The sequence below is a fragment of the Ochotona princeps genome, chromosome 14 (assembly GCF_030435755.1).
Source record: "Ochotona princeps isolate mOchPri1 chromosome 14, mOchPri1.hap1, whole genome shotgun sequence".
NCBI lineage: Eukaryota > Metazoa > Chordata > Mammalia > Lagomorpha > Ochotonidae > Ochotona > Ochotona princeps.
In genome coordinates this window covers 32,126,667-32,135,504 of record NC_080845.1, presented here as the reverse complement: position 1 = coordinate 32,135,504, position 8,838 = coordinate 32,126,667, and the positions used below count along the sequence as shown (strand labels likewise).

General features: G+C 58.8%; 1 protein-coding gene across 6 annotated transcripts; it reads left to right on the top strand.

Moving 5' to 3' along the window:
- Positions 1–94: 94 nt before the first annotated feature.
- DNAJB5 (DnaJ heat shock protein family (Hsp40) member B5) lies at positions 95–7,358 on the top strand. Of its 6 annotated transcripts, none has more exons than XM_058672634.1 (5): positions 95–260; positions 1,045–1,186; positions 3,432–3,676; positions 6,206–6,807; positions 6,983–7,358. In XM_058672634.1, the coding sequence occupies exons 1-5, from the start codon at positions 95–97 to the stop codon at positions 7,214–7,216; spliced, it is 1,389 nt and encodes a 462-aa protein (XP_058528617.1). In that variant the 3' UTR covers positions 7,217–7,358. The 6 variants fall into 6 exon arrangements, with proteins under 6 accessions (XP_058528617.1, XP_058528616.1, XP_012781236.1 ...); XM_058672633.1 differs by having other exon boundaries at positions 1,042–1,186; XM_058672637.1 differs by lacking the exon at positions 1,045–1,186 and adding an exon at positions 736–984 and having other exon boundaries at positions 138–260.
- The last annotated feature ends 1,480 nt before the right edge of the window (positions 7,359–8,838 follow it).

The window sequence follows — 8,838 nt, the reverse complement described above, 5'->3', positions numbered from 1 at the left end:
TAGGGGCGGAGAAGGGGTGGGCCCTCGCCTAGTCGCTCGTTGAAAATAGGCCAATCACAGCAGAGGTGGAGCTGAGTGACGGGCCGACGGCGCAATGGGCGACGCGGAGGCGGAGCCGTGGGGGGCGGGCTCCCGGTCCGGCTGTCGGCGGCCGGCGGGCAGGCGACTCCTGTCCCGAGTGGAGGCGGCGGAGCCGGAGCCGGGGGAGGGGACAGCGGCTGTGTCTGACGGATCGCGGCAGCGTCCGCAGCTCCTCATTGGTGAGGGCGCCGCGTCCCGACTCGGGAGTCCCGGGGACGGGCGTCGCGAAGCCAGGGGCCGGGTATGGGGGGGGGCACAAGGGCCATAGGGTTGGGACAGCGAAGGTCCGCCAGTCCTTCTGCCCAGGGAGGTGCGGGGGGTGTGCAAGGCGCTCGGTGTCCGCGCCCCGGCCTTGGCGCCCTCACAGACAGCTTTCGCTGCCGCTTCCCGAGGAGACCCGGGACCGGCTCGGAGGAGCCCGGGGTTGGCAGGCACTGGGCTCGGAGGCGCGGAGGCGGTTCCGAGCGGCCCGCCAGCCAGCGCCGGTGACATCACCGCCCCCTCCCCTCCCGCCGCGCCTTTTGTCCCGGCCGAGCCCGGCTCCGCCCCTCGGGGAGGGAGGACACTCCCCATCAGTGACTTCATTGAGTAGGTCCTCCCCGGAGGAGTTCCCTGCCTCTCGAGGCCCCTCACAAGCCACTGCACCTGTCACAGGTACCCACGCCGCCACTCTGCAAGCACACGCTGGCCCTGCCAGGCGCGCCCTCCCTTCGCCGCACCGCCACTCCCAGTCACCCGGCACCCGGTGCCCGCGCCCGGGACCCTCTCTGCTTTCCCTCTCCTCCGCACCTCGGGGTGGGGGATCTGGCCCGGCTCCTGCTGCAGGAGACGGGTCTTGCTGGGCCGGAGGAGGCGGCTTCCAGAGCGGCCGCGGCTAGCCGGGCACCCGCGGAGCGACCCGAGGTGAGGGGCTTGGGCTGGGCATGTTTAAGCGCACCGTGCTCTCCTGCCCACCCCCAGCAGCACCCCCACTGCAGGCCCGAGGAACTTCCCGGAGCTTCCCACACTTCTGGGGAGAAGACTTCTTAGCCAGCTTGATGTTTAAAATTCAGCTGGAGCCCTTAAAACTGCGAGCGTGGACGCTGAATGGGTTTGTGAAGTTTCGGTAAGTCCCTCTGGAGAAGGGCGCTCACACCCATGCCAAGTCCGGTTCTCCACGACGGCCCGCCCTCTCCATCGCCTCCTTGCCACCTCCATTTCATCCGCATGGCATCCTCATGACCCACATGCCAAGAAGCCCCTCTGGGTGAGTGGTGGCCACTTTGTCATCTCCTATTCCAGACCCTCCAGGCACCTGTTCCCCCTCCCATGTTTCCATCTCCTCCTGGACCTCACCTCTGGCCATCTGTCCCCTCTTGTCTCAGCAGAGCCTCATCTTCCCTGACGGCCATCCCCTCTCCCCTCCCTGCACCTCCACAGCCATCTCTCCCCGGCTTGCCTTCCTGTCCCAGTATGCTTCTCCATCTCAGGCAGGGCCATGCCATGGGGCTCCTTTGTCATTGCAACACGTGTGTGTGGGGAGAGGGCAGGCGGGAGGAGAGGAGAGGGAGGAGAGGGCAAGGGCAGGTCCTGAATCGTGCCCTGTGCCTGCCAAGGCCAAGGAATTCCGGTCTGGAAGAGCTAGCAGCTGAGGGGGCCAGGAAGGGAAGCAGCCGGGTGAAGGGGTAACACAGGGACAGCTCCGGGCTCCTGGGCATCAGCTGGCCACTCGCCTGTTCTTTTGCCTAGCAGTTGTGGCCAGCCCCTGGGGACAACTTCTTGGGGTGCTAGGGTTCCTTCCCAGTCTCAGGGGTGAAAGAAAGCGTGGGCGGAGGCAGCAGCAATGGGCCACCACCCCCCGCCCCCGCTCCCTCACAGAGGGCTTTCGCTGCCGCTTCCGAAAATGGCTGCCTTCCCCCACATGCTCTTTCTTCTCTGCCTCCCCCAGCCCCACTCTCCCCCACAGGCATGACATGCTGGTGGGGGGGCGTCAAGGGAGTACCCGCCCTTGTAGAGGCTTGTCTTCGTCAGAGGTGACTCCTAGAGGCGTGAGTCAACTCAGCCACCTGCAGCAGGCCCCCAGAGGAGGGCAGGAGGGTGGGAGTCAGGATAACTGTTCCTGCCCACCTGGGGCTTGACATCCCTCTACCCCACACCACCCCCTGTTGCCACCCTCATTGCTGTCAGGACCGCCTGCACCCCATGATGCTGGGAAGCAGTCCAGAGGCAGGAGTGAGGGCTCTCAGTTGTGACTGGCAGCCCAGGTCACTGCTAGAGACGGCTTCCCCCAGCCTCGACCCAACTGGACTGAGTGTCAGAGGGGCTGTGGAGTGCATCCTTTCCCCCAGCACCCCTCACTCTTAATTTTTCTGGCCACAGGAAAGCCCCCTTCCCTTCTAATCCACCACAGATCCTGAGGGAGGCAGACAAAAGTGGAAGGACTAAGTCCCTCATAACAAGTGGCCCTGTTACACAGCTGGCAGGGAGCTTTCAGGCAATGGGGGACTGGCACTGGGCCAGATCCTAAACCGGAGGGGCAGGTGAAAGGGAGACAGCAGGTAGTGTTCATGTACTCTGGCAGCTGAAGTAAAGAAGGCCACTCCCAGCTGGCTTTTGTTCACTCCCCCCATGCTTAGGGGGCCCCCAACAGGTCTTTATGGAACAGTCTTGTGTGTAGACACTGGAAAATGAGTAAAGGCAGCTGCTGCTCAGGCTGGGGGAAGGACAGTGTCACCCCCTGTTAATGAGGGTGTTGGAACCGTCACTTTCCAAAGCTGTGAGTCACCCTTGATCTGAGTCACACGTGAAGCTTGGCCTCATCTGGGGGGCGGGAGCAGAGAGGTGTAGGGTCTCCAGTGGCAGAGAGGACTCTAGATCCCCATCCCTGACTCAGCCTGGCTGCCTGGACCCAGGCCTGTCACTAGTCCTGGGCCACTACCCCAGCTGTGCCCAGCTTGGGCACCACGCCTGAGGTGTGGCGTAAGAGACCACACCGCCCAGGTGACCTCACCCAGGGTACCGACCTTCGCCAGCCCCTGAGTGTGGGCCTGCCAGTCTAGGCTGCCACCTCGCCCAGCAGGACTGCTCAGGGGTCCTCGGTCCAGCCTCAGGACTGGGGCCTCAGCCCCAAGAGGCAGGCCACAACCCTCAGCTACGTGCTGGGAAGAGCCTGGAGCAAGCCAAGGAGGGGAGGGGGGGAATGCTAGCATTCCAGAGAGGGAAGAGATTGCCTGGGCAGCACCTTGCATTTCACAGATGGGGAGCCTGGGGGGTTGGGGACAGGCCTGACCTACTCAAGGTCACCCTGGGAGTCCAGGACCCACAGACTCCACAGAGAAGCGCCTTCAAGGCAGGGCCTGGGTCTCTTTCAGGAACAAGGAGACCAGTGCAGGCCCAGTGGCCGTGATGGGGAAGGATTATTACAAGATTTTGGGGATCCCGTCGGGGGCCAACGAGGATGAGATCAAGAAAGCCTATCGGAAGATGGCTCTGAAGTACCACCCGGACAAGAACAAAGAACCCAATGCTGAGGAGAAGTTTAAGGAGATTGCCGAGGCCTACGATGTTCTAAGTGATCCCAAGAAGCGGAGTCTGTATGACCAGTATGGGGAGGAAGGTAAGTGGGCAGCACACAGCCCAGGCCGTTCTAGAACAGGTAAACCTGTTCTCAGAAGTGGGACCTGCAGTGGAGGAGGGGCTGAGGAAGGTGAGGGGTCACAGCCCACTGTCCAGCCCCCAGCCACAGCTTACCATGCTCCCTGTTCTCTCTGCCCCTCTCCCTCCTCAGGCCCAGGCCAAGTGGGGAGCTGCAGCCAGAGGTCTCCCCCTCCCTCCTTCCCTTCCCAGCCTTATTAGTCCTGCCTGAGGTCCCTGCTGCTTCATTGGCTGAGGGAGGAGGCTGGGGAGGTGGAGTGTGTGACCATTTACATTCAGCAGCATAGAAGCCTGGCCCTTAGGCAGCTCCGGGAGCGGAACACCAGCTCCCCCCAGTCCCTGCCCCCAGCTCTGAGCAGAAACGCATGGCCCCTTCCCTTTCACTCCATGTCTCCCTGCTCACTTTGGGTGAGGGACCCAGCCACCCAGAGGAAGTGGCAAGACTCCCAGGGTGGAAGGGGAACTGTTCCTAGCATCCCCTCTACCTCCCCTGGGGTGCCTGGGCACCAGGCCGGTAGCAGGAAAGGCCCAAATAAAGCTTCAGAGCGACGGCCCCTCCCAGCACATCCCACGGGCATGATGTAGCTGCTAATTCTGGGTCTGCCCCTCAGGGCCGCCTGCCACCCGCCAGCCACAGGCACCTGTCAGGCTATATTAAGAGACATTGTCACAGCTGCGGACTCTCCTTCCTAGGAGAACTGCCCTTCCTCCCCAGAGGCATCCACCTCGATTTCACCAAGTAAAAGGGCTAATGCTATGCACCGAGCCTGACCCCAAGTGGGGCACAGGACAGACTCTCCCTCCTCTCCTCCTGATCTGTAGCCCAGACTTTTCTGGCCCCCACTTTCTTAGCACCCCAACCTCCCAAGCCCCTCTCAGTCTCTGTACAATGAGTTCCTTCATGGCTTTCCTGCTCACCTCCTAGACTGGCCAATTCCCAGATTCACCATGCCCTGGCTGGCAGCACCAAGTAAGACATTTTTTTGTTTGAGGCAGGAGAAAGTTGGGAGTAGGGGCAGTGCAGACACCAGGGCCATATGACCCATTTCTGAGTCGCATGCACTCATCTCCAAGGCCTTACCTGGATTTAGCTGCTCAAGAGAGCTACCCCCAAAACATCAGCTCTCTGGCATGGCCATACCTAAGTAAAGGGAACTTCCTAGACACAGACATGGGGACCAATCACTGATCCCCAGCCCTGCGCTAGGGAAGACAGCTTGAAGATGGCGATTATGCGTCTGTCCTCACTGCTCCCTCCGAGTGCCAACCCAGGCAGTTGCATGCACAGACTCTAGTGTCTGGGGACAAGCTGTTCCCAGCTTGGAAAAAGAGGGTGGTGGTGGCAGAGCAGGAATCCCTGCAGTGAGAATTACCCCTCCTGGCATCATCCATTTCCCAGCCTGCCTGCCTTCTTTCTCTGGGCTCCGCCAAGCTTCTTGAACTTGCTTGATAAGCAGCCCCTATTGGGAAGAAAGAATGGACCCCAAGTCTTGGCAGGGAGGGGGTAAAGAAACAGCTGCCCCAAGTCCCTGAACTCCTTGCCACTTGGCCTCTCTAATGAAATCCAAATCTTCCCTGTGGTCCCAGGAAATGAAAGGCTAATTTAGGCTCAAGCTGCCAATTGAAATTCTAGGGGGAAAAAGAAGGAGGGGGCCTCAAAGAGAAGGAACCCTGTCCTCTGGCAAGGCCCCACCCATCAGCAGGCAAATTGTGGGTCAGTTCCCAGCAGGAGTCCTTTCCCTACACCTTCCACCTCCCCTACACCCCCAGCCTGCCTCCAGGAATTTGAGCTCCACGGGCAGCTGGGGTCACCACCCACACAGCGCCAGCCCATTCATGGCAGTGGCTGCTGAGCGCTAGGCGGGCAGTGACTGCAGGCAGCTGCTCCTGTGTTCCTATTGTGTTCTGTGGCTGCACAATGTGTGAATGACACTCCCCAGCATTGTGTAACTCTGTGGGCAGAGTGTGGGAAGAAAGGATTTAAAGGCTTTTACTAGAAAAGGAGCTCCTCCAAGTTCATGCGCTGTCCCATTCTTCTGAGCGAGCACTCTTGGTTTCCCATTTGGGCAGGAACCAAGGAAAGCAGAAGAACGGCAAGCTTTCTAGCTGTGCCCCCACCTCAGTGGAGGCAGGTCACTTCCCAGCATGCCACGTGGTCCAACTGCCTCACGTCTGCCCTGTACTAGGACACTAGGCCAGCCCCTCGAGGCCTTGGGGCACATCTCTGGGCCAGGGTTCTGTGGAAAAAGATGATAGAGTGGAGATCTCTTCCTGTCTGTCTCTTTCCCACCTGTTTGTTAACTCGCTTCTTTGAGTTTCAAGATGCATGCTGTGTAGCTGACAGTGGAAATCCTGTGGGAAGCCTCTTACTCTGTCAGCCAAGCCCTCCCTATGGGAGTACCCAGTACCAGGAATGGGGGTTGGGTGGGGCGGGGGAGCAGCAAGGGGAGCCGGGAGGAACCACGTGTCCCTCACTTTTCCTCCCCTGCAGGCCTGAAGACTGGCGGTGGCACATCAGGTGGCTCCAGCGGTTCCTTTCACTACACCTTCCATGGGGACCCCCACGCCACCTTTGCCTCCTTTTTTGGTGGCTCCAACCCCTTCGATATCTTCTTTGCCAGCAGCCGCTCCACTCGGCCCTTCAGTGGCTTCGACCCAGACGACATGGATGTGGATGAAGATGAGGACCCATTTGGCGCGTTTGGCCGCTTTGGCTTCAATGGGCTGAGCAGGGGTCCAAGGCGAGCCCCAGAGCCTCTGTACCCTCGGCGCAAAGTACAAGACCCCCCTGTGGTGCACGAGCTGCGTGTGTCCCTGGAGGAGATCTACCATGGTTCCACGAAGCGCATGAAGATCACGCGGCGGCGCCTCAACCCCGATGGGCGAACTGTGCGCACGGAGGACAAGATTCTGCACATTGTCATCAAGCGCGGCTGGAAGGAAGGCACCAAGATCACCTTCCCCAAAGAGGGGGACGCCACACCCGACAACATCCCTGCTGACATCGTCTTTGTGCTCAAAGACAAGCCCCATGCTCACTTCCGCCGAGACGGCACCAACGTGCTCTACAGTGCCCTAATCAGCCTCAAGGAGGTGTGTGTCTATGTGTATGTGTATGTGTGTGCACATGCGTGTGTAGGGAAGGGGAGGGGATGACAGGGGCCATTCCTTCACCTCCCACCATCTAACTCAGTCTCTCCCCATTTCCATCTTTTTCCTTCCTTCCCACTCCCTGTCACCTCCTCACCCGCTTCCTTGTTCTCGGCAGGCGCTGTGTGGCTGCACCGTGAACATTCCCACCATCGATGGCCGTGTGATCCCTCTGCCCTGCAATGATGTCATCAAGCCTGGCACCGTGAAGAGACTCCGCGGGGAGGGCCTTCCCTTCCCCAAGGTGCCCACCCAGCGGGGAGACCTCATCGTTGAGTTCAAAGTTCGCTTCCCGGACAGATTGACACCACAGACCCGACAGATCCTTAAGCAGCACCTGCCCTGTTCCTAGGCTTAGTCCCCCACCCATCCAGAGTCTACCACAGCAATACCCCCCCCCCACTCACCCACCCAGTGTGCACCCAGTTTCCTGGTCACTGGACACTGGCAACATTTTTCTAACATGCAAAAAAAAGAAAAAAAAACCAGAAAAACCCAACTACAAACAAAAACAAACCAGCCACTGATATCCAGGAAGATGCTCCTGCCCCTGACCCCTCTGGGAGCTGGGCTGCCTTGGGAAAGTGGAAGCCAGCCCAGACCGGGGGTCAGTATTTATGTCACGAGCTTTGAATCCAGCTCCCACGCTAATGGCTGCAAAGTGAGCAGAGTGCTCCTTGCAGAGATAAGTTCCCTGTCCACGCCTGTAAATAGCATGTCCTCCTTCCCCTCTCACCTTACCCCAACTGCCCCTCTGGCTTCCTCTGGTTGAAGGAGGAGGAAGCCAGAAAAGACGCTGCTCTCCCGCCCTGACCCCTGGGTTCACCACGTCTGAGGTTATTGCACACATTCACGCACGGGAAGGACTCACCTAGAGCTGTGGGTGCCTCTCCCAGGAGGTGCGGGATGGGTAGGGAGGGAACAAGAGATAGATCAGCCAGGCCCACCACCTGTGGTCAGGGCCCCTGAGCACAAGACACTTTGCATTTGTCACAGGGAGATGAACCGACCCTCGGCCGCTTCCCAGACAGCTGCCCTGCCCTCACCTGACAGAGCTGGGAAGCCTATCCTCCTTGCTGCTCTTGGGAATGCTTGATGGAGGCCAAGGAGGTGGGGGACTTGGCTCATTTCCTAGCCTTCATCAGGAGGAAAAAGGGCCAGGGGTCAGGTGGTAGCTCTTCCCCTCCCCCACCACAGGAGATTCAGGGTCACAGGTTTCTCCCCACACCTCTGAACTCAGGGTCTAGCTACCCCAAACTTCCAACTTCCCACTTTTGTGATTATGTGAAGCTACTTCTTTCTCACCCTCCTCGGAGGCCGTGTGGGGGGACTTCCAGCCCTTGGGTGCATAGGCGACCAGCCCAACTCCCACTGTTGTACAAAGGGTCAAAGAGGGAAGGAGCTGAGGGAGGCCTGCTTCGGCCAGGTCCTGGGGTGGGGGCTTTAGGTCTTCTCACCTTGACAAGCCCCTGAAGGTTTTTATAGTAGTTTTTTTTTTTTTTGTATTTTTTGTAATGACAGTATTATGGAAAAAAATAAAGTATTTTAAAAATATGGCCTCTGATAAAGAGCCACGAACCCTGGAGGGAGCAGGGGGTCAGAGGGAGGGGGCTGTGTGCAGTGCCTTTGTTCAACTCCCTCCATGGCCCTGGTCACCTTTAGGAAGCTGAAGTGATATTCCTGGGCTATCCATAATGAGCTTGCTACATTTTCTCTGGCACACTCTGGGGCTACGATGGTAAGATCCTAAAAGCCAAGCCTGGCACAAGCACAGACACTTCATGGTCAAAGCCTCAAAGCTGGCTCTGTGGTTACCCTGTTATCTGAACTGTACCCTTTTTAGATGCCACACAGGTTAATTCCTGGTCATTTAATGCCATGTAACCTTACACACAGAGAATTGGGACAAAATTCTATACCCAGCATCACTATATCAAAAATGAAAGATAGATTAGCCATGTGGGATAGTGGGTA

Bases quoted from the DNA above. Each gene is read 5' to 3' on its own strand.
- DNAJB5 (XM_058672633.1), top strand. From the start codon at position 95: ATGGGCGACGCGGAGGCGGAGCCGTGGGGGGCGGGCTCCCGGTCCGGC. The intron at 261-1,041 runs GTGAGGGCGCCG...GCCCACCCCCAG, and splicing joins GCGTCCGCAGCTCCTCATTG to CAGCACCCCCACTGCAGGCC. The intron at 6,808-6,982 runs GTGTGTGTCTAT...TGTTCTCGGCAG, and splicing joins CCCTAATCAGCCTCAAGGAG to GCGCTGTGTGGCTGCACCGT.